The sequence below is a fragment of the Lycorma delicatula genome, chromosome 4, assembly GCF_047948215.1.
Source record: "Lycorma delicatula isolate Av1 chromosome 4, ASM4794821v1, whole genome shotgun sequence".
NCBI lineage: Eukaryota > Metazoa > Arthropoda > Insecta > Hemiptera > Fulgoridae > Lycorma > Lycorma delicatula.
In genome coordinates this window covers 216,942,556-216,968,855 of record NC_134458.1, presented here as the reverse complement: position 1 = coordinate 216,968,855, position 26,300 = coordinate 216,942,556, and the positions used below count along the sequence as shown (strand labels likewise).

Genomic DNA, 26,300 nt, shown 5'->3' with positions numbered 1-26,300 from the left:
TACATAAATAGATGTCAGGAGTTAAGTTTAGGAGACTTCATTTCATGATTGTGAAATTAAGTCTGTGAGTAAATCTTTAGTGGCAGTCTTTAACTTACTGGAATAAAAGCCCTACTTGAAATTTAAATTTTACCATTTTTTTTTTAATTACAATTTTTTTAACGTTTATATCAAATTTACAAATTCTGCTTACTTTGTTGATTTATATCAGAAAATTAAAACCTAATTATTTTATATTTTAATCTAACTATAAGAAATAAGATTCATTTACAGGGATAGACACATTGTACCATAAAGTTACCTAAATAGGAAGATGGAAGTTAGAACCAAAGATGTTGAAGAAATAGATTAACAACAGGATTCACAGAAACATCAATGGGTTGTACTAAAAAAAACTATAAAAAAAAGCATTTTATTTTATTTTTTAGAACAATGTGCTACACTGGTATACATGAAGGCTTATGAATTAATACCATATTAAATATCTAAAGAGAATTGTGACGTTATTTATATCTATAATTTACTCAAAAATATTTATAATAATTTAATTATATGGCACAATAATTACACATAAGCATTAATAGATTAAGTGAAGTGAACTTAAATTAATTTAAAATAAACCACATTAATTTAAAAATAAATCACAACATACATTAAACATTGAAGAACTATCAAAATGTTGATTACTGTCTAAAGAGCTTAATAGAAAAGAGAACTATCAATTAAACAATAAATTATAATACTACAGAGCGATTCAATTTAGTGCAAAACTATGATCGAAAAAGAGGGTCAGAGTGGCCATATCTAATTTACATTCACTGCCATACAGAATAAAAGAATTCAATAAATACAAAAAAAAAGCTTTCATAACAAAAATATTTTAAGAGTTTTGAAAGACTTATACATAAGATTATATCACAAGTACATAAAATATAACTGATAATATACAATAACGATAACTAAAAACATTAATAAATAAAATATAATAAATAATTGTACAATTAACTTAATACAACTTTTATTATCATTAGTTCCTTTAAAACGACGATATGTTATTATTTCAAAACTTTCACGTTTTGGTGCCCAACAAACCTTTGGTGTAAATGTATGTCTTCCAAACTGTGGACTTGCATCTTTGTAGCGACAAATTCTTTTACCTATTTCTGGAGCCTCAAGTAAAAATGGTAGCACAAATTCTGTACAACACCCTTTTAATTTATATAACTGTCAATTTGTTTCCGACTTCAATTCTAAATTTGACATTTCTTCTAATACCTGAAAGCAAGAAGATTAAGGTTAAAATTAAAAAAATATTTAAAAATTACTGTCGCTAATTAGTAGTGAGTTTGGGGTAGAAGGGTGATTGGAATTTAATATTATCTCATAGTATATAGATAATTTACCAATAAGTGCTCTTTTATCCTTTCTTAATTAATGTAATATTAATCAAAACATCGAAAACAATAAAATTAAGGTTTCGGCGAGAGTTTGCCATCAATTGAAAACATCAAAAGTTGAAAATCAAAATTCAACAGTTTATTTATTTACAGTTCTTCAGAAAGATATTGTCTGAATCAAAAATGTTCAGATATGTATGAAAGGCGAGATAATAATTGTTATATATTTTTTCTACTTTATTTTCTCAAACACAAAAATATACACCATTAAATATTTTCTTCCTGCTCTACTAATATTGTAACTAAATGATAAAACATTTTTAATATAAAACAAATATGAAATAATCGAGAAATAATTGGATATATACAATTTTTTTATATACTTGTGTATATACAACACAAATCAAATTATAAAAAATTTGTCAAATTTTCTCAAATATGTTGATTGAAAATGCAAAAACTCCTGCTGGCTCAATTTCTTACTTTAAACAACTTCATAAATTCTAATAATTCAAGATCCATAAGTGAGTGTTTCCTCCTTTATGAATGATGAGACCTTGCCGTTGGTGAGGGGGCTTGAGTGCTCAGTGATACAGAGTAGCTGGACCAAAGGTGCAACCATATCGGAGAGGTATCTGTTGAGAGCCAGACTAAGGAATGATTCCTGAAAGAGGGCAGCAGCTTTTTCAGTAGTTGTTAGGGGCGTGAGTCACAATGACTTAAACGGCCATATTAACATCGCTCAGTCCTCTGAGTACTGCGCAGCTGAAAGCAATGGAAAACTACAGCTGTTTTTTTTTCCAAGAAAATGTGGCTCTCTGCATTTTCACATAACAATAATGGAGGCGCCTTCCTTGGTAAAATTTTCCGGAGGTAAAATAGTCCCCCGTTCGGATCTCCGGGTGGGGACTACTAAGGAAGGGGTCACCAGAAGATTGAAAACTAACATTCTGCGAGTCGGAGCGTGGAATGTTAGAAGCTTAAAAAAGGTTGGTAGGCTAGAAAATTTAAAAAGGGAAATGAATGGGATGAAGATGGAAATAGTAGGAATTAGTGAGGTTCGGTGGGAAGAGGAAGGCGACTTTTGGTCAGGGGATTTTGGAGTAATTAATTCAGCGTCAAATAATGCGCAGGCAGGAGTAGGTTTCGTGATGAACAAGAACATAGGGAGGAGAGTGGAGTATTTCAAGACGCATAGCGATAGAATCATTGTAATAAGGATAAAATCAAAACCCAAACCGACAACGATTGTTAATGTCTATATGCCTACAAGCGCCCATGATGATGATGAGGTAGAGTGTGTATACGAAGAGATTGATGAAGCAATTAAAAGTGTAAAAGGAGATGAAAATTTAATAATAATAGTTGGAGATTGGAATGCAAGCATTGGAAAAGACAAGGAAGGAAATATAGTGGGTGAATACGGGCTGGGCAAAAGGAATGAAAGAGGGGACCGACTTATAGTTTTGCACGAAGTATAATTTAGTAATTGCCAACACCCAATTTAAAAATCATAATAGAAGAATATACACTTGGAAAAAGCCAGGCGATACTGCAAGGTATCAGATAGATTATATCATGGTTAAGCAAAGATTTAGAAATCAACTCGTTGACTGCAAAACTTACCCTGGAGCAGACATTGATAGCGACCATAATTTGGTGATACTGAAATGTAGATTGGGGTTTAAAAACCTGAAGAAAAGGTGTCAGATGAATCGGTGGAATTTAGAGAAGCTTGAGGAAGAGGAGGTAAAGAAGATTTTTGAGGAGGACATCGCACGAGGTCTGAGTAAAAAAGATAAGATAGAAAATGTAGAAGAAGAATGGGAGAATGTTAAAAAGGAAATTCTTAAATCAGCAGAAGCAAACTTAGGCGGAATAAAGAGAACTGGTAGAAAACCTTGGGTTTCAGACGATATATTGCAGCTGATGGATGAACGTAGAAAATATAAGAATGCTAGTGATGAAGAAAGTAAAAGGAACTATCGGCAATTAAGAAATGCTATAAACAGGAAGTGCAAACGGGCGAAAGAAGAGTGGATTAAAGAAAAGTGTTCAGAAGTGGAAAGAGAAATGAACATTGGTAAAATAGACGGAGCATACAGGAAAGTTAAGGAAAATTTTGGGGTACATAAATTAAAATGTAATAATGTGTTAAACAAAGATGGTACACCTATATTTAATACGAAAGGTAAAGTCGATAGATGGGTGGAATATATTGAAGAGTTATACGGAGGAAATGAATTAGAAAATGGTTTTATAGAGGAAGAAGAGGAAGTTGAGGAGGATGAAATGGGAGAAACAATACTGAGATCTGAATTTAAGAGAGCATTAAAAGATTTAAATGGCAGAAAGGCTCCTGGAATAGAGGGAATACCTGTAGAATTACTGCGCAGTGCAGGGGAGGAGGCGATTGATAGATTATACAAACTGGTGTGTAATATTTATGAAAAAGGGGAATTTCCATCAGACTTCAAAAAAAGTGTTATAGTAATGATACCAAAGAAAGCAGGGGCAGATAAATGTGAAGAATACAGAACAATTAGTTTAACTAGTCATGCATCAAAAATCTTAACTAGAATTCTATACAGAAGAATTGAGAGGAGAGTGGAGGAAGTGTTAGGAGAAGACCAATTTGCTTTCAGGAAAAGTATAGGGACAAGGGAAGCAATTTTAGGCCTCAGATTAATAGTAGAAGGAGGATTAAAGAAAAACAAACCAACATACTTGGCGTTTATAGACCTAGAAAAGGCATTCGATAACGTAGACTGGAATAAAATGTTCAGCATTTTAAAAAAATTAGGGTTCAAATACAGAGATAGAAGAACAATTGCTAACATGTACAGGAACCAAACAGCAACAGTAGCAATTGAAGAACATAAGAAAGAAGCCATAATAAGAAAGGGAGTCCGACAAGGATGTTCTCTATCTCCGTTACTTTTTAATCTTTACATGGAACTAGCAGTTAATGATGTTAAAGAACAATTTAGATTCGGAGTAACAGTACAAGGTGAAAAGATAAAGATGCTACGATTTGCTGATGATATAGTAATTCTAGCCGAGAATAAAAAGGATTTAGAAGAAACAATGAACGGCATAGATGAAGTCCTACGCAAGAACTATCGCATGGAAATAAACAAGAACAAAACAAAAGTAATGAAATGTAGTAGAAATAACAAAGATGGACCACTGAATGTGAAAATAGGAGGAGAAAAGATTATGGAGGTAGAAGAATTTTGTTATTTGGGAAGTAGAATTACTAAAGATGGACGAAGCAGGAGCGATATAAAATGCCGAATAGCACAAGCTAAACGAGCCTTTAGTAAGAAATATAATTTGTTTACATCAAAAATTAATTTAAATGTCAGGAAAAGATTTTTGAGAGTGTATGTTTGGAGTGTCGATTTATATGGAAGTGAAACTTGGACGATCGGAGTATCTGAGAAGAAAAGATTAGAAGCTTTTGAAATGCGGTGCTATAGGAGAATGTTAAAAATCAGATGGGTGGATAAAGTGACAAATGAAGAGGTATTGCGGCAAATAGATGAAGAAAGAAGCATTTCTTACTTCTGCCACATACTAAGGCATCCTGGAATAGTCGCTTTAATACTGGAAGGACAGGTAGTAGGAAAAAATTGTGTAGGCAGGCCACGTTTGGAATATGTAAAACAAATTGTTAGGGATGTAGGATGTAGAAGGTATACTGAAATGAAACGACTAGCACTAGATAGGGAATCTTGGAGAGCTGCATCAAACCAGTCAAATGACTGAAGACAAAAAAAAAAAGTGAGTGTTCTACTTCTTGACTTGCTTTTGAAAGACGATAATTCACAATCCAAATCATATGAGTAATCATTCTCCAGTTCTAAATTCATGACTGTATCAAATGATTCAATCATTGAAAACAATTAATTAATTAACTGAAAAAATATTAATGGTTTGTAATTTTCTTTTTTTCAAAAATTAATTCAATTCTAGAAAAAAATATTGTATAATTTCAAAATAGCAAAAAAAAAAAAAAAATGTAAATTTCATTCACAAGATTGAAATATGTTTTAATAATTTTTTTATTCAATAAGTTAATTTTTTCCAAGTTAATTAATACAGAATTAGAGGCGGTACTGGTAGTTATGATAGTTTAGAGTGAAGGTGACGTAGAAATGATTTTGTCACTTTAAATTTTCAAAATATCTAGGAAACATTTTATTAAAGATAAAATTACATGATTAATATTGTGTGATTTTTTAACATAGGAACATATGATAAATATATCAATAGAAACCTATGAAATGATTGGTTCACATAATAAGGTGTGCAACATTCACTTTAAATTGTCACAACCTGTACTGCTCCTTGATCAACCCCCGTGATCAACACTTGATATGTTCATTAAGTGATCTTTTTATTGAAATCAGAAACTGATTATTGTTTTTTTATACAATTTTTTTGCCGTAACGGACAAAGTTGAACTTATTGTTGAGATCATAATGCATTTGTGTAGAACAATAATAATGTTACGTGTAAAATATTGAAGTTTCATTCAAATTCGTTCTTAAAAGTATGAAATCAGGCCGGCAAGAGTTTTTACATTTTCAATCAACATATTTGAGAAAATTTGACAAATTTTTTATTATATGATTTTGTGTTATTAAGTATATACAGACGTATATAAAAAAATTGTTTATATCCAATTACTTCTTGATGATTTCATATTTGTTTTATATTAAAAAACTTCTATCATTTAGTTACAATATTAGTAGAGCATGAAGATAATATTTAACACTGTATATTTGTGTGTTTCAGAAAATGATGTAGGAAAAATATATAACAATTATTATCTCGCCTTTCCAAACATATCTGTACTTTTTTTGATTCGAACAATGTCTTTCTGAAGAACTATAAATAAATAAATTGTTGAATTTTGATTTTCGATTTTTTATGTTTTCAATTCGTGACAAACTCTTGCTGAAATCTTAACAATTTTATTGTTTTGGGAGTTTTGATATCATCTATTTTTTGTTTTCTGTTCATTCATTAAATCCTATGAAATTTTAGAGGATTTATCAAGTCTAGTCAATAACTAGACATCTATTAATAATAAGTTCTTCTTATTTTTATGAAAAAACAACTTCAAATTCTCATCAAATAAAGCACTCTCTTCATGAATAAAAATCTTTTTTTTTTCACAGCAGTAAAAATGAAATTAATACTGTTCTAGTTTATATGTCAGTTTTTCTAGTCAATATCTAATCATCTATTATTTAATTTTTATTTTCATTGACTTGAGCAATTGCAATAACAATGTGAAAACGGTTCAGCATTATTAAAAAAAAATTTTTAGTAGTGTTGACACAAAATTATCAAAAAATACAGGTTTGAAAACAGTAAAATATTTGTTTGTATAGACATATGCAGAACTGCCCCTAGCTTTGCAGAGCCCAGAGCAAATCTGAAATTACAGGGTCCTTTCTAAAAAATAAATTAAGTATTAGTAAAAAAAAAAACTTATAAGTAAAATAATTAACTTTAACTTTTCAAAAATTTATTTAAACAAAATTGTGGAAATTATAAAACAAAAGTGTAAAAAAATTTTTTTTTTATTCGTGCTCAATAGATAAAAGTGTCAGATTTGTTAATCATTCCTGTGACATTATTGTCCATAAATAATTTTTAATTAGTTTTAATTTAGAAAAACTTCGTTCTCCTGATACTGTTGAAATCAGAATTGTTAATAATATTCTTATTCTTAATCTGGCCATTAAACTAATGGCCAGATTTGGAAAAGAGTTGGGTATATTTCTCAACATATTAAAGCACTGTACTGGTGTTGCATTTTTAACATTAGTACAGATAGAACAAAAAATTTTAATTTCTTCGTATAAATCGGCTCCATTATACCACGATTATCATCTTGCCTTAATTTAAAATCTAAATCCATGCATAATATTTTAAGTTGGCCGTCTTCCAGTGTTCGTAATAGTGGAATATTGTAAAGAAAACCGAAAATATTAATATGATCTTCAATTTGTTCAAATCTTTCTTGTAATGAAGATATGGCTTGATCTATTATTACTAAGAAATAATTTCTGTAGAAGTTTCTTTCTGGATCATTCATCTGCTCCTGCTGCTTCATAATCAAATAAACATTTATGTTTTCTTATTCTTACAATTTCTAATTTGTTCAAAATATTAGTTTTTTCTCAAATATTATTTACTTCCATTTTAGATTTTAAAAACCATTCTCTCTAAATTAAAAAAAAATCCATCAATCCCTTTAAAAGCTTAGTTACTAAACTTAAATCACAATCACTTTTCACACTAGAATCTTATCACGTCATTTAACAATACATATACATCATGACCCCAGCATCACCTAGCAGGTCCATTTTTTGTAAAAATATTTTGTTTCCAATAACTAATATATATTCTGAATATGAGCCAAATGTGACCATAAATACAATTTTTCTAAATATCACGATCCCAGCGCCACCAAATAGTTCTAATTGTAGAATAAAAATGTTAGAAAATTATTTCTGTTTTATTTAATCCTTTTTTAATAAATTTAGTATAATCTCTTGTAAAGTAATATTTTTATTTTTTTTTAATGAAGTGATGGGACTTAAAAAATTGTTTCATCTTCAGTACTTTCAATTACATAAGAGTATTTACTATTAAAATAAGATGTAGTATATTTTCTTTTAAATTGTATTATTTCAAGTATACATTATAAAGTTATTGTACACTACCTAGTACTATCAAGTACTGCTATATAGCAGCAGCGCTATTCATAAACAGGTTAGGAGAAAAAAAATCATGGTAAGAAGAACAAAAATTTCACATTTTAAGATGAGATAATGTGAAATTATGAAGATTGTCACACATTTATTTAAAAAAAAAAAACCTATATTCATTAAGAACATCTATTTCTGCGATGTTATGTAGCTTTATTTCATCAAAATTATTATTTTTTTTTTATATTTAAAACAATTTAAAAAATTACGAAATGTCAATTTGCGAGTTGATCAGAGTAAATAAGCCTTCAGTGTTTCCGCCATCGGACAAACTCTCGCCGGCATCATTCTACCAAACGACTTGACAAACAGTTTAGCTGGTTTTATATTATAAAACTTTTTGACCTGTAATATTTTTAATATGATCACTATTATATCTGATAAAAAATTGCTTACCTAGACAGTAGAATGATCACAAATAATTTAATAGTAAGAACTAGAATGAGTAAAGCTTAAGTTTTAGCATTCCGTTATAAATTTACTAGCTATTCATTTAATGGCTATTAGCAAACTAATGATTATTAATTTATACTTACTAAAACAAAAATTTTCACTCTTAATTGACCAATAAACCTTATTATTATACACAAGGAACAATAGTCTGTCTTGGCCTATACCTACTTCTTCATGCTTTATTATTAATTTGGCTGGATTCAATTATAATACAAAAGTGACACTGATATTTATTTATTTCCTGCTAATTGATACATTTTCCTATTTTATCCATGGAGATAATTCAAGATGCTTAACTTAATTCAAAGCATTAAAACTAACATTAAACTAAACATTTTTGTTTAGATCTTAGTATCATGTAGTTCTACAAATAGCAGATAGTGTACAGTGATTAATTATCATAAAATATTATTAAATACTTTTGATGTTTATAAAATAAGTTTACAAAACTTTCAAAAAAATAATATTTAACTTAATAATATAATAATGATAAAAATGACTTTTAATTTTATTGCAATGCAATTTTGTTTTATTAGATTTGTATATCACTGTTATAAATATATAAAATATCCAGTTCTCAGCCTGCAAATTTTATGATACTGAATAATGCAGCAAATCTCATGATAAGTCCACAGAATCCAATCTGAAATTACTATACACTGCAATTAACTTAAAAAAAAATTTTTTTTTGAAAAATAAAGTGTTTTCAAAATGGTAAAACATTTTTCATGTTTTGTTTACTTATCAGTACAAATTACTACTGAAAGGCAGTAATTATATGAAAACTGATGTTTTATCATTAAATAATAGTTATTACTTAAGAATTTTTTTCTATTACAAGCCTGTAATAGCTCAATAGTGCCAGAAACATATTATGCCAGCACAATATTTTTTTCTTTTCCCTAGATGTGGCCTTCTTTCTGAGGCCACATGAATATTGCACTATTACTAGCAAATCATAAAAAAACAGTTTAATAATCAAATATAAATGATGAACCAATCAGATACAGGTGGCTTGAACACCAAAATGCAGTATATAACAGTATTATTTAACATAAAAAAAAATCACTAATTTTATAATGATATATTCAAAAACTCCCTCTCTGAATCATGAATGAGACCTTGCCGATGGTGAGGGGGCTTGAGTGCTCAGTGACACAGAGTAGCTGGTCCAAAGGTACAACCATATCGGAGAGGAGCCAGACTAAGGAATGATTAAGTAGTTGTTAAGGGCATAGGTCAGGAGGACTTATCAACATCACTCAATCTTCTGAGTACTGTACTATGGAAAACTATAGCTGTTTTTTTTTTTTTTCAAGAAAATGTAGCTCTCTGCATTTTCATGTAACAAAGATGGAGGCACCTTCCTTGGTAAAATACTCCAGAAGTAAACTAGTCCCCTGTTCAGATCTCCAGGTAGGGACTACTAAGGAAGGGGTCACCAAAAAATAAAAAAATAACATTCTATGAGTTGGAACGTGGAATGTTAGAAATCTAATAAAGTTGGAAGGTTAGAAAATTTAAAGAAGGAAATGGATAGATTACATGTAGATGTAGTAGGAATTAGTGAGGTTCAGTGGGAAGAGGAAAGCCACTTTTGGCCAGGTGATTTTAGAGTAATTAACATAGGTTCAAATAAAAGGCAGGCAGGAGTAGGTTTTGTTGACCCACCGGGTTGGTCTAGTGGTTAACGCGTCTTCCCAAATCAACTGATTTGGAAAGTCGAGAGTTACAGCGTTCAAGTCCTAGTAAAGCCAGTTATTTTTACACGGATTTGAATACTAGATCGTGGATACCGGTGTTCTTTGGTGGTTGGGTTTCAATTAACCACACATCTCAGGAATGGTCGAACTGAGAATGTACAAGACTACACTTCATTTACACTCAACATATCATCCTCTGAAGAATTATCTAAACGGTAGTTACCGGAGGCTAAACAGGAAAAGAAAGAAAGAAGAAAGAAAGGAGTAGGTTTTGTAATGAACAAGAAGATAGGGAAGAGAATAGAGTATTTCAAAATGCATAGCGACAGAATCATTGTAATAAGGATAAAATCAAAACCTAAGCCAACAACGATTGTTGATGTCTATATGCCTACAAGTGCCCATGATGATGATGAGGTAGTGTGTGCATATGAAGAAATTAATGAAGCAATTAAACACATAAAAGGGAATGAAAATTTAATAATAGTTGGAGGTTGGAATGCAAGCACTGGAAAAGGTATGGAAGGAAATATTGTGGGTGAAGACGGGCTGGGCAAAAGGAATAAAACAGGGAACCAACTTATAGAGTTTTGCACAAAGTATAATTTAGAAATTGCCAACACCCAGTTTAAAAATCATAATAGAAGAATATACACATGGAAAAATCCAGGTGATACTGCAAGGTTTAGGTAGATTATATCATGGTTAAGCAAAGGTTTAGAAGTCAACTTGTCGACTGCAAAGCTTACCCAGAAGCAGACATTGATAGCAACCATAATTTAGTGACAATGAAATGTAGATTGGGGTTTAAAAACTAAAGAAAAGGTGTCAGATGAATCAGTGGAATTTAGAGAAGCTTGGGAAGAGGAGGTAAAGAAGATTTTTGAGGAGGACATCACAAGAGGTCTGAGTAAAAAAGATAAGGTAGACAATGTAGAAGAAGAATGAATGTTAAAACAGAAATTCTTAAATCAGCAGAAGCAAACTTAGGCGGAACAAAGAGAACTGGTAGAAAACCTTGGATATCAGAGGATATATTGCAGCTGGTGGATGAATGTAGAAAATATAAGAATGCTAGTGATGAAGAAAGTAAAAGGAACTATCGTCAATTAAGAAATACTATAAACAGGAAGCGCAAACTAGCAAAAGAAGAATGGTTAAAGAAAATTTTGTGGTACATAAATTAAAATCTATTAATATGTTAAATAAAGATGGTACACTAATTTATAATAAGAAAGGAAAGGCCAATAGGTGGGTGGAATATATTGAAGAGTTATATGGAGGAAATGAATTAGAAAATGGTGTTCTAAAGGAAGAAGAGGAAGTCAAAGAGGATGAAAGGGAAGAATAATACTGAGATCTGCATTTAGAGAGCATTAAAAGATTTGAATGACAGAAAGGCTCCTGGAATAGATGGAATACATGCAGAACTACTGCGCAGTGCAGGTGAGGAAGCGATAGATTTTACAAACTGGTGTGTAATATTTACGAAAAAGGGGAAGTTCCATCAGCTTTCAAAAATAATGTGAAAGTCATGATACCAAAGAAAGTAAGAACAGATAAAATACAGATCAATTAGCTTAACTAGTCATGCATAAAAAATCTTAACTAAAATTCTGTACAGAAGAATGATAGGAGAGTGGAAGAAGTGTTAGGAGAAGACCAATTTGGTTTCAGGAAAAGTATAGGGACAAGGGAAACAATTTTAACGCTCAGATTAATAGTATAAGGAAGATTAAAGAAAAAGAAACCAACATACGAGGGTTATTTTTTTTTCAAGGTCCAATCTCCAACAGAAAGTGCATGGCTACTGTGTTCTGGGATCAGAATGGAGTTCTCTTGGTGGAATTCATGGAACATGGCACGACCATCACTGCAGCCTCATACTGCGTGACTCTTCAACGTCTACGAAGGGCAATTCAGAATAAGCGGAGAGGAATGTTGTCATCAAGAATTGTCTTTCTCCATGACAATGCTCGGCCGCACACTGTAGTTGTAACAAAGAAGCTCCTGCAGCGTTTTCGTTGGGAAGTGTTTGATCACCCACCATACAGTCCGGACTTGGTTAGCTCCATCCGATTTTCACTTCTTTGCTTATGCGAAACGCTGGCTAGGAGGAGACAACATTTTGGCACAGACATCGAGATGCAGACCAGCGTAGAAACATGGCTGAAAACACAGGCAGCTCCGTTCTATGACGAGGGTATTGGAAAGTTGGTACCACACTACGACAAATGTCTAAATCGGACTGGTAGCTACGTAAAGAAATAGCGTAACTATGTAAGTACTTGTTACATATAAACAATTTTTTATTTTCACTGTGGTTTTAATTTCGTGACCGATCGGACCTTGAAAAAAATTAACCCTTGTACTTGGCATTTACAGATCTAGAAAAGGCATTCGACAACATCGACTGGAATAAAATGTTAAGCATTTAAAAAAAAATTAGGCTTCAAGTACAGAGATAAAAGAACAATTGTTAACATTTACAGGAACCAAACAGCAACAGTAATAATTGAAGAACATAAGAAAGAAGCCGTAATAAAAAAAGGGATTCCAACAAGGATGTTCCCTATCCCCGTTACTTTTTAATCTTTTCATAGAACTAGCAGTAAATGATGTTAAAGAACAATTTAGATATGAAGTAACAATACAAGGTGAAAAGATAAAATGCTACGGTTTGGTGATGACATAGTAATTCTAGCTGAGAGTAAAAAAGATTTAGAAGAAACAATGAACAACATGGATGATGTCCTATGCAAGAACTACCAGGAGAAAATAAACAAGAACAAAACGAAAGTAATGAAATGTAGTAGAAATAATGTAGATGAACCACTGAATATAAAAATAGAAACTGAAAAGATTATGGAAATAGAAAAATTTTGTTATTTGGAAATTACTAAAGATGGACGAAGCAGGAGCAATATAAAATGCCAAATAGCACAGGTGAAATGAGCCTTCAGTCAGAAATATAATTTGTTTACATCAAAAATTAATTTAAACAGCAGGAAAAGATTTTTGAAAGTATATGTTTGGAGCGTAGCTTTATATGGAAGTGAAACTTGGACGATCGGAGTACCTGAGAAGAAAAGATTAGAAGCTTTTGAAATGTGCTGCTGTAGAAGAATGTTATAAATCAGATGAATGGATAAAGTGACAAATGAAGCGGTGTTGTGGCAAATTAATGAAGAAAGAAGCACTTGGAAAATATAGTTAAAAGAAGAGACAGACTTATAGGCTACATATTAAGGCATCCTAGAATAGTCTCTTTAATATTGGAGGGACAGGTAGAAGGGAAAAATTGTGCAGGCAGGCAACGTTTGGAATATGTAAAACAAATTGTTAGAGATGTAGGATGTAAGGGGTATACCGAAATGAAACAACTGGCACTAAATAGGGAATCTTGGAGAGCTGCATCAGAGCAGTAAAATGACTGATGAAAAAAAAGAATATCCAAAAACTAAATTATAATCATAATACTTTCATTTTTTTAAATAATTTTTTAATTGAAATAAACATCTAAGAATTGATATTGTGTTTTAGATGAGTACTACTATTTTTCTCTATTCAGGATTAATTATTCCAGAAACATCATTCTGATGACTAATTACAGTTTCATGATGTCAGATGAATTTTGTAGTGTATGAAAAATGTCAAGCTTGACTGGGAGTTCAATCGAGAAACATCTATTTCTACCACTCCAAAGTAAAAATGTTACCTTAATAACGACTTTAGATCTTTCATTCCTTTTTTAAGCTGTTCTTAAGATAAATTAAAAAAAGCAAAGGCTCTATGGTTCAAAATATTTTATACACATATTACAAGTACCTAGTTTTTCTAATTTACTCATGAAACATTTACATGTTTACTTTGATAGGTATATGTAAATATATTACAAAAGATTCAGTACCTACTGATGAGTATTAGAAATACATTCAATAATACTAATTCAGCGCTTATTGCAGTATTACGTTAAAAAGAAAAATTATGATAATATTTCAAATCATAACTAAAAGAATTAAAAATCATAAATAAAAGATAAAGGCTATAATATTAGACAGATTACCTCCAGAATACAACCCATGCTCCATGCTTGTGTTGGACAACTTGCTGGACAGAATGTTCCATCTTTATTAGTTAATTCTGGTAATCCTTTCCACACAGATCCTTCAAGATGTTTAAAATGATGAGACAAGAAGCTTCTAGTTTGTGCCATTGTTTTGGCTAGCAGTGAATGGCCACCAACTGATTTAGCAAGAATTAATCGTGCACGTAAGAAGAAACCCATTGGCCAAACCCATTCCTAAAATAAAAATTAAATAAACAGTTATAAAATAAACATTATAATATAGCAACTTTCATTTTATCAACTTGGCCTGGATAACAGTCTTATTATTATTACTAGCTGCAGGGCATGCCTACAACATGCCTCTGCAGATAGGCCCTCTGGGCGGGTTACCCTGATGGGCATAGGTGTCCAAAATTGATTACGTATTGTGTAAAAATATTTTTTTTTGAGTGATGAAAATTGATATAATGAAAGTTAAATTACAAATTTAACTTTAGAAATTGATACTAACAAATTGGTTTTTTCTGCTAGTGATCAGTACATTCCGGTACCTACTTTTTGATTATAGTTCATTATTTAATGAAGAAAAACATTCACAAAAATAAATTTAAAAAATGTAAAAAAAATGTTTAAAACACCACTCTTAAATTAAACGCACTAAAGGTAAAAAATAATTTTAGGACGGTATCTCAGAATGGATTTGACAAGCTTTGATGGTAATATGCAAGATGTGAAAGCTTCAAATTAAAAATTTGATGTTTTTCCCAATTTTTTCTTATGCATGATGAATGACCACTTAAATGTTTAAGTGGGATGGAAACAGTGCTCAACCTGCTGATACATACACCGCTTTATTCGCAGCCCCTCTCCAATTTCCAAGTGGCACCCCCGGGGCACTTGAAAATATTTTCATCCATTGGGTGCCACTGGGTGCGGATACGTTAACATCGAGGGGATCAAAAGAATTTTTCAAAGCACTAGGACTGACCGTTTTCGAGATATTTGCGATTTTCATCTGAAAATTCAGATTCAGATCCGGTTAAAAAGTACTAAATTTCCCCAAAACTTTGATATATATATACAGTATTTTGAGACTTGTATTAATGAATCTAGATTTTTTGCTAGTGATCAATACATTCCAGTGCTAAGCTAAGGGGGAAGCACACACAGACACACATACAAATGCCATTTAGTAGGGTAGGATATTATCAGTCTTATATTTACATAAATAAATGTATGTATTGTTATGACTCATTTTAATTGAAATAGCTAAAACTTTTCCAATTTTTAAATTTTATTTTTTTATACAGAGCCATTAAAATAATTATAAGCCATTAATAATAAATAAAATAAAATACTGGTTACACAAAATAAGTAAATGCTATCTGACTGCAGTGAACAAGGACCAGTCACCTCTTGTAAATATGACACACAATCATTTCATGGTAATATTGAGTGACAGTATTTTTATATTTATCATACTGTTCACTAAAATGTATATATATATATATATATATATATATATATATATATATATATATACTAGGAGGCATGGTTTAAAAGTAAGGGCCAATTGGTAACAAAATGAGAACAGTACAAAAAAACTGAAAAAAATTATTAATATGGTTTCAAATACTTACATATTTTTCTAAATTATCACTATTTTGTTCCAAACACTTTTGATGTTGTGGAACAAGCTTTTTTAAACCCACTGCATAAAATTCCACTGCTTGGAATTGTAGAACTTTTGCAACAAGATTTTCTACTATTCATTTTCCTGAATCACTGAGGTGCAAGCCAGTTTTTGAGGTGTAAAACGAGATGGTATTCACTGCGTGATCAGGACTGTAAGGAGGATGATAAATAATCTCCACTGAATTTGTTAATTATTTCTGTTGTGTATGAAGCCATGTGTGGACGTGCTATTGTGAAGAAGAACAATTCCTGATCTCAACATTCCCGTTGTCGGTTCTGAATGGCATGACATAGTTAAGAAAGTGTTGCACAATAGAGTTTTGATATGATGGATGTTCCAGGTTTCATGAAATCAATTAAAAGCACACCCTTTTGGTGCTAGAATACAGTTACCATGATTTTCCTTTGAGTCTGGGCATGTGGAAATTTTTTTCAGTTTAGCTGAACAAGAATAACACCACTGCATGAACTGTTGTCAGCATTGATGTGCAATATCCACATTTCGTCACCATTAAGTATATAGAAAAAAAATTCATCTCACTTCTGGTTAAAGTGGTCGAATAAAGTACATGCAGATGTCATTCTATGATCTTTGTGAGCCCCAGTCAACTTTTTTCAGACCCATCATTCACACAGTTTACGATAGCCTACTGTGTCAAGACACAATTCTCAACAATGTTGTCTCAACAATTTTCTCTCATTTTTGCATTCACATGTTCAACGAGATTGTCAGTCTGAATACTAGGCCTGCCATTTCTATATTTGTTGTGAACATTTAAACAGCCTTCCTTAAACTCACAATACCATTGCCTCATTTTTCCTTCAATTATTGTAGTAGGTCCATATGTTTCACATAATAGATGGTGAATTTCAGCAGCATTATGTCCTCTTAGGGTAAACGTGGATATAGTAGGAATTAGTGAGGTTCGGTGGGAAGAGGAAGGCGACTTTTGGTCGGGTAACTTTAGAGTAATTAACTCAGCGTCAAATAACGGGCAGGCAGGAGTAGGTTTCGTGATGAACAAGAAAATAGGGAGGAGAGTGGAGTATTTCAAGACGCATAGCGATAGAGTCATTGTAATAAGGATAAATTCAAAACCTAAACCGACAACGATTGTTAACGTCTACATGCCTACAAGCGCCCATGATGATGATGAGGTAGAATGTGTATACGAAGAGATTGATGAAGCAATTAAACACGTAAAAGGAGATGAAAATTTAATAATAGTTGGAGATTGGAATGCAAGCATTGGAAAAGGCAAGGAAGGAAATATAGTGGGTGAATACGGGCTGGGCAAAAGGAATGAAAGAGGGGACCGACTTATAGAGTTTTGCACGAAGTATAATTTAGTAATTGCCAACAACCAATTTAAAAATCATAATAGAAGAATATACACTTGGAAAAAGCCAGGCGATACTGCAAGGTATCAGATAGATTATATCATGGTTAAGCAAAGATTTAGAAATCAACTCGTGGACTGCAAAACTTACCCTGGAGCAGACATTGATAGCGACCATAATTTGGTGATAATGAAATGTAGATTGGGGTTTAAAAACCTGAAGAAAAGGTGTCAGATGAATCGGTGGAATTTAGAGAAGCTTGAGGAAGAGGAGGTAAAGAAGATTTTTGAGGAGGACATCGCAAGAGGTCTGAGTAAAAAAGATAAGATAGAAAATGTAGAAGAAGAATGGGAGAATGTTAAAAAGGAAATTCTTAAATCAGCAGAAGCAAACTTAGGCGGAATAAAGAGAACTGGTAGAAAACCTTGGGTTTCAGACGATATATTGCAGCTGATGGATGAACGTAGAAAATATAAGAATGCTAGTGATGAAGAAAGTAAAAGGAACTATCGGCAATTAAGAAATGCTATAAACAGGAAGTGCAAACTGGCGAAAGAAGAGTGGATTAAAGAAAAGTGTTCAGAAGTGGAAAGAGAAATGAACATTGGTAAAATAGACGGAGCATACAGGAAAGTTAAGGAAAATTTTGGGGTACATAAATTAAAATGTAATAATGTGTTAAACAAAGATGGTACACCTATATATAATACGAAAGGTAAAGTCGATAGATGGGTGGAATATATTGAAGAGTTATACGGAGGAAATGAATTAGAAAATGGTTTTATAGAGGAAGAAGAGGAAGTTGAGGAGGATGAAATGGGAGAAACAATACTGAGATCTGAATTTAAGAGAGCATTAAAAGATTTAAATGGCAGAAAGGCTCCTGGAATAGACGGAATACCTGTAGAATTACTGCGCAGTGCAGGGGAGGAGGCGATTGATAGATTATACAAACTGGTGTGTAATATTTATGAAAAAGGGGAATTTCCATCAGACTTCAAAAAAAGTGTTATAGTAATGATACCAAAGAAAGCAGGGGCAGATAAATGTGAAGAATACAGAACAATTAGTTTAACTAGTCATGCATCAAAAATCTTAACTAGAATTCTATACAGAAGAATTGAGAGGAGAGTGGAGGAAGTGTTAGGAGAAGACCAATTTGCTTTCAGGAAAAGTATAGGGACAAGGGAAGCAATTTTAGGCCTCAGATTAATAGTAGAAGGAGGATTAAAGAAAAACAAACCAACATACTTGGCGTTTATAGACCTAGAAAAGGCATTCGATAACGTACACTGGAATAAAATGTTCAGCATTTTAAAAAAATTAGGGTTCAAATACAGAGATAGAAGAACAATTGCTAACATGTACAGGAACCAAACAGCAACAGTAGCAATTGAAGAACATAAGAAAGAAGCCATAATAAGAAAGGGAGTCCGACAAGGATGTTCTCTATCTCCGTTACTTTTTAATCTTTACATGGAACTAGCAGTTAATGATGTTAAAGAACAATTTAGATTCGGAGTAACAGTACAAGGTGAAAAGATAAAGATGCTACGATTTGCTGATGATATAGTAATTCTAGCCGAGAATAAAAAGGATTTAGAAGAAACAATGAACGGCATAGATGAAGTCCTACGCAAGAACTATCGCATGGAAATAAACAAGAACAAAACAAAAGTAATGAAATGTAGTAGAAATAACAAAGATGGACCACTGAATGTGAAAATAGGAGGAGAAAAGATTATGGAGGTAGAAGAATTTTGTTATTTGGGAAGTAGAATTACTAAAGATGGACGAAGCAGGAGCGATATAAAATGCCGAATAGCACAAGCTAAACGAGCCTTCAGTAAGAAATATAAGTTGTTTACATCAAAAATTAATTTAAATGTCAGGAAAAGATTTTTGAAAGTGTATGTTTGGAGTGTCGCTTTATATGGAAGTGAAACTTGGACAATCGGAGTATCTGAGAAGAAAAGGTTAGAAGCTTTTGAAATGTGGTGCTATAGGAGAATGTTAAAAATCAGATGGGTGGATAAACTGACAAATGAGGAGGTATTGCGGCAAATAGATGAAGAAAGAAGCATTTGGAAAAATATAGTTAAAAGAAGAGACAGACTTATAGGCCACATACTAAGGCATCCTGGAATAGTCGCTTTAATTTTGGAAGGACAGGTAGAAGGGAAAAATTGTGTTGGCAGGCCACTTTTGGAGTATGTAAAACAAATTGTTAGGGATGTAGGGTGTAGAGGGTATACTGAAATGAAACGACTAGCACTAGATAGGGAATCTTGGAGAGTTGCATCAAACCAGTCAAATGACTGAAGACAAAAAAATATGTCCTCTTGCATTTAGAAATCTAAGCACTGAATGAATATCACAACTGGTCGGATTTGTTATTACCACACTCATTTTAACACACTGTCTTACAACGACAAACAACAATGAACTGATGGCAACATGGTGGTTACATACCCAACAGATCACTTAAAGCTGGGAATTTAATGCCAGAGGGTGCCGGGCCAGACAGGCCTGTGGCTGAGTGCTTAGAGAACCCCCCAACCGCCACGTGGAAGTCATCTTCACACAATGAGATTACACGGGTACTCTGCATACTGCCATCTAATGGCTGTATACTTTTCCTGACAGAGGTAATGCTCGAAGAGCAGTTCCAGAAAGAGGAAGAAAAAAAAGACCACTTAAAGCTACTATGCATGCATGAACCAATCAGTGCTGCCAATCACTATTTCTAACTCATCAGCCCTTACTTTTGAACTGTGCATTGTATAACATGAAAATTACTATTACTCATTACTACTACTATTACTCATTAAGTATCCTTTTTAATTTATTACTACTTAAATTGTAACTTTTTTATTATAAAATTACTTCATGAATTATATGTTTTACATATGTCTAAAGTAGGTGGTAAAACAGTATAACCAACAGAATGCAGTATTAGGAAACACATTACAAGAAAGTTTTCATTTTATTGGGGTTTAAAACTGATTTCTGATGACACCAATACTAATAAATTTATGATTGACCCAATGATCCAAAATAAAGGTCAGAAAGTATATTTCTATAATACTAGAAGGAGAAAAATTTTGGTTAGGAGTTCAAACAAATAGTATAGAATAACCGAAAAGAAAAGAGACAAAGGATCAAAGATTTCTTTTGAAATTCCAGAAAAAAAATGGCTAAAAAGAAACACTTATAAAAATCTAGATTTTATTGATAGTGAAACCAACCTAACTGTGAGAAATGTCAGACAGTACTAAAAAATAATAAATAATTAAAATTAGACACAAAATTGAAACCGCCATCTGAACTCTGAAGATGAAAAATAATTTTAAAATATTCTTAAAGTTAGGGCAGAATCTTAAGAATAATAAAACCATTTTAATTAATTGCAGCAATGTTTCTCAACCTGTAGAATGCGCCACCCTGGGAGATGTGATAACACTAAATGGGGGCACAAGCATATCAAAAATAAATTATTATTAAAGAAATTTACTAAAAGGAAAGCAAAACAAAAATACATTCTGACATAATAAATAATAAAATACACATTTACACTGATATAATACACATATAAATAGGATTGTATCAGTACTGTACAATGTATTTAATAAATTAACTTATCAATATTAAATTAAAAACAAGTTTAATAATTATTAGTGACTCCCTTGAGCCTGTGTTTTGCAGTGCAAAGTTCTTCAAAGTAAGATTTAATATTAGAAGTAGACACTCTGAGTTCTTTTTCTATATTTAGCTGAGATCTATATTTTGTCTTCAAAGCAGCCACCGCAGAAAATCCAGTTTCGTGAAGCTGGGATGATGAAAATGGTAATAGTATACAAAATGCTCTTGTTTTCAGTGCAGAAAACTCATCATCCACCCCTGCCCAAAATTCAAAGAGTGAATTATTACTAAATTGTCTTTTGATTTTGCCACTTGCCATGCAGTTTATGAAGATTTCTTCTTTGGCAGTTGAGAGCCCTTTGTAAGTATTTTGAAATGGATCCCTAACCCATTCGTAACTTGCTACCAAGCTGTCGTCAGCAAGCAAATACTTTTTAAAATTCTTTGTCAGCATGGCTCAATGATTTTCAATGGTAACAAAAACCATAAAGTTGAAGAACAGTTGTTCTTCAGCCTTGTAAGTTTTAACACATTCATCCACATTTGCAAACATTTCTAGTTTTTTTGCTATAATTTTCTGCTCCACAATTACAATTTTCTGCAAAAAGCATTAACTTTATCACTCGCATCCAACATATGTGTATTTAATCCTTGGAGTTGAAGAATCAAGGTATTTAATTTCTTGACTACTTCAATCAAATAGCTCAAATCCATCACAAATAAACAATTCGAAACTTCTTGGCTTCTGGTTGGATTTCCTCTTCTACAAAAATGGTGATTTCATCTCTTTAATTAATAAACACGTAGCAAAAATTTTCCACATGATAACCAGAAAACATTCTTCATTTTTAGGGGGACTCATTTTTATATAATTTATTACAGTTACAGCCGTCAATAATATTCAGCATAATATTCAGACCAGGACTCATTTCTTTGGAAGCCAGAGCTTCTCTGTGGATCATGCAATATGTCCAGACACATTGTGGAGAAAGATACACTTTCACAAGTGCTTGTATACTTTGGAATCTTCCAAACATTGAACGAGCACCATCAGTGCATATTCCAACACAATTTTTCCACTCTATGTTTGCCTCGTTTATAAAATCATTTAAGATAGCAAATAATGTGAGTGCTGTTGCTTTGAGTTCTACTGGTTTGCAGAAAAAGTAGTTCTACTGCTGACATACCATCACAAAATCGAACATAGGTAATGAAATTCAGTTCAAGCTGAATTGGAAACAATTTGACACTCAACTTCCCAAAAAGCTGATGCTGTACAACTTCAGCTATATCAACAATTCAACAAGCAACATTATCATTATACAGAGAAGTGGACTGTAAATGTTTGGCAAAATTATCTTTAACTTACTTACTTACTTTATAAGTAAGTATTAACATATATATTTAGTATTAACGTATATTTTCAAATATACTCTATTGAAACTTATGGCATTATCATTCTGACACTATTAAAATAATCTGGACAGATGCAAAGGATCAGAAATCTGCATGCAATTAATGAACACTAAGTGTTTTAAGCAAAGAAAATTTTAATTCTTTGACAATAAGAAATTGGATTCTCTTCCATGCAAATGTTTCAAAAAGAGAAAAGGGATTTTTTGAAAGATTTATATTTAAGGAAAATGCTCTGTTGAGTTTTCCATAACAATCTGGCAATTTTGTATCAAACTACTTCTATACCAGGATCATTTGTTACCTTTAATTCATAACAACACATTAATGATTTATATCAGAGTACAAATAAAACTACTCACTGGTCCCTGATGATAATTAAAACCATGTGCAACTTTGGCATCCGCAGTATTATTGTCATTATTATAGAAACCATTATAAGCCCAGTCCTCAGGATCCAATGTACGCATTCCCAAAGGTCCAAGTAAACATTCTTCTACAACTTTTAATGCTTGCCATCCATTAGTAGGAGTAAACAATTCAGGAGCCTAAGATTAAACAAAAATTAGTAAAAAAAATTTAACAGAAAAACAAAGTTACTATAAGACCCATTCTGGAAAATAGGTCGTTATAAAGTTTATCTCAACTGAGAGGAGTACATTAATTTTTTACTTCAAAATGTCTATTCCAGTCTTTCTTTGGGCAAGATGTTTGTGTGATTACCAAAGATGCAGGAGTCAATAGTTCGAGCACCTTTCTCTGAAATTAAAAATATTCACTTTATAGCTAAACCTAAAATAAACAACAAAAAACCAAAAACCTGGTAAAACAGTATAACTGAGCATGAAGTATTAGCAAACATATTACATGAAAGTCTTCATTTTATTGGGGTTTAAAACTGATTTCTAATGACACTAATACTAATAAATGTTACGATTGACCCAGTGATCCAAAAGAAAGGTAAAAAATATATTCCTATAATGCTAAAATAAAAATGATTTTTGTGAGTACAAACAAATAAGATAGAATAATTGAAAAGAAAAGAGACAAATGACCAAGGATTTGTTTTGAAACTTCAGGAAAAAATGGCTAAGAAGAAATACTTTTAAAAATCTAGATTTTATACACTGTCGAACCAACCTAACTGTGAGAAATATCAGCCAGTAATAAAAATCGACCAAACACTTACGATTAAAACAACAAAAAACATACATATCAAACAAACATTAACATAATACATGTGTTTTGTTAATACAAATACATATGTTTTTGTAAATAAAGCAAAGATCATTACTTGTGAATATGAATATTACTGATATTCAATAAGATCTCTTTAATTTGTATATAAAGGGTTTTAAATTTTACTTTGACATTAAAATACCTTACAGTTATTTCATAAAAAGATATAATTTATGAAGAGTTTACTGTTTAATTTTAATTCTAGGGTTGTACAATTTCAACATTACTGTTTTGAAGAAAATAAAAATTTATTATTTCTAAACTAGAGTTGTTTAATTTAAATCAGAGTAATTTAATTAATAAAACTGGTGATATCTTAGTAATTAACTATCTAAATATGTTCCGTGTTTATAATAGTAATACAACAATAAGTGTTAATAATTAATTAAACAAATTTTTTAATTCCTATTAAATTTTCTTAAACACTAATTTTTTAAAAGCAATTTTGAAAATTGTAATCTTTAAGTTTATACACTGAGCATTTTAAATAAAGCACAAAACATAACTGACTTTTTGTTGAATAAAAATTATTCATATGAACATGAATAATTTCATGTTCATATGAAATTATTACTGGAATGATTCGTTCAATATCAATGCATTATTTATTCATCCAGAACCATAAACTTTGACATTGTAAGGAAATCAAACAGACCAGATTCTAATAAAACATCTTCATTGAGATCAGTAATGAAACTTACATTCAGTTAATGACAAGGACACACATGTTAGTACTGAAAACAGAAAAAATAAGAGATATCAAGGAGTGAATAATGGTGAGTTATAACTGATCATTGATAATAAATAAGGTGCTTATTAGTTGAAGTAAAAGTTCCAAGATCTACCATTTATTGTGCCATAAAGCTCTTAAAACAGACCTAATAAACTCAAATTCTGTAACATCATCTTGGGCCTGCCAAGGGTTGTATTTTACACAAAATACCTTTTTTGCAATTTATAAAAACAAAAGTATCAAACACCATTAAATATGAAACAGTAAATTGTTCATTTATTACATCATTTATATCAGATCCATTACTAAGAAAGAAAATAACTAACTTTAATTACATTCTTTAAAATACACATTTTTCCAGAAATGTAACATTTATGTCACCAAATGTATAAAACAAGAGTAAGTACAAATATAGAAGGAAAAATATTAATATTTTTGCAAACTCTTCTCCAGAAAAAAGTCTACAAAAAAATATAAAGCTCTTTTTCACAATTTTAATTCTAAGGACTTTCTTTTAAAGTATGTTTTGTACAGCAAATTTTATAGGATAACAAATTAAATTGGGGAAATCACTTAAAAATGATGAAACATTATTTTAAAACAAATTAGTAAAAAAGAGTAAATGCAAGTTATCAACTTCCTAGTTATGAAGAGATAGATAACTCTGTCTAAATAGGTCTGTAGGTCAAATATTTGAAATAAATACAATTTAAAACATAATCTTTCATGAATTCAGAACCGAAATCTAAAACTTGAACATTATTATTACAATTGTGATAATCAATAAATTTCAAAAATTTAGCAAATGAAATAAAACTTGACATCAAAACTGAAATAGTCAATTTATAAAAAAATGTTTTTCTTTTTGTAACTGTAAAGTTTTTATTATTTTAATGAACTAAAATTTCCATGAACAAAAAGTAATAAAAAGATCAGTTAAACCTTTTAATGCAGGCATCCTAAACAGTCCACCCATGAACCAAATCATGTCACATCAAATATAGCATAGATCATGATTTCAAAAGTTATTTTATTCTTACCACCTGTAATCAGCTGTAACTCATCCAAAACTTATAAAAATATTTATCACCTTTTCTGAAAAGTGTTGGTACAATTTCAAAGCTATATTATTATCTTTTTGCTTTTTATTTAGTTTAAAAGTCTAAATTCACAAAGTGTTTACTTAAACTTATATATTTATCTTCATACATCAAATATGTTTTTTTTTAACATTAGTAACTTATTTAATATTAGTAACATTATGCAAATAGTAATGAATTTATAAAGGTATCTTAATTTATCCTAACAACTACTTGTTTTTAGTAAAATTCAAAATGTTCAGGATTGTATTTTTTGAGGTCTCAATTATGCACCACTTGCAATCAAAGAATGAAAAATTGTTCAAATTTAAAATTAAAAAAGACAATTTGTAGACTATGTGTAATTATTATTAATAATTAAACAAAATTATTTATTATAATTTCTAATCAAATTAATGAAGTGCTTATCTAATTTTAAAACAAAATAGTGCAGTTTAATCTAGTTTTATTCTGGATATTTACTAAAACAAGGCATATTTTATTATTTTTTTAAAGACACCTTTCTTAATCTTTTCTTTGTCAAGAACACAGAGTTTTGACTATAAAATATATGTTATTCATAATTATAAGAGGAAAAACACTGGAAATATATACGGGTAAAGTTCCTGACATCTAGACCAGATGCATAGAATAGATTGGTCTACTTGTAAATCTGTCAAAGTCAGACAATTAATTATTTTTTTTAAAAGTGTGTTTCAGCTTCTATACACAGTGTGACCAATGT

At 31.1% G+C, this 26,300-nt stretch overlaps 1 protein-coding gene across 10 annotated transcripts in view; it reads right to left on the bottom strand.

The window, feature by feature from the left end:
• Positions 1-400: 400 nt before the first annotated feature.
• The window catches only part of LOC142324285 (glycogen debranching enzyme), a 145,931-nt gene continuing 120,031 nt past the window's right edge, over positions 401-26,300 (bottom strand). For all 10 annotated transcript variants that reach the window (XM_075365208.1, XM_075365211.1, XM_075365203.1 and 7 more), the window contains 3 exons: positions 22,867-23,052; positions 14,411-14,647; positions 401-1,275 (listed from right to left, as the gene is read on the bottom strand). In XM_075365208.1, the coding sequence (XP_075221323.1) occupies positions 1,228-1,275; positions 14,411-14,647; positions 22,867-23,052 (471 nt within the window). In that variant the 3' untranslated portion in view covers positions 401-1,227. The remainder of the gene's footprint in view (positions 1,276-14,410; positions 14,648-22,866; positions 23,053-26,300) is intronic.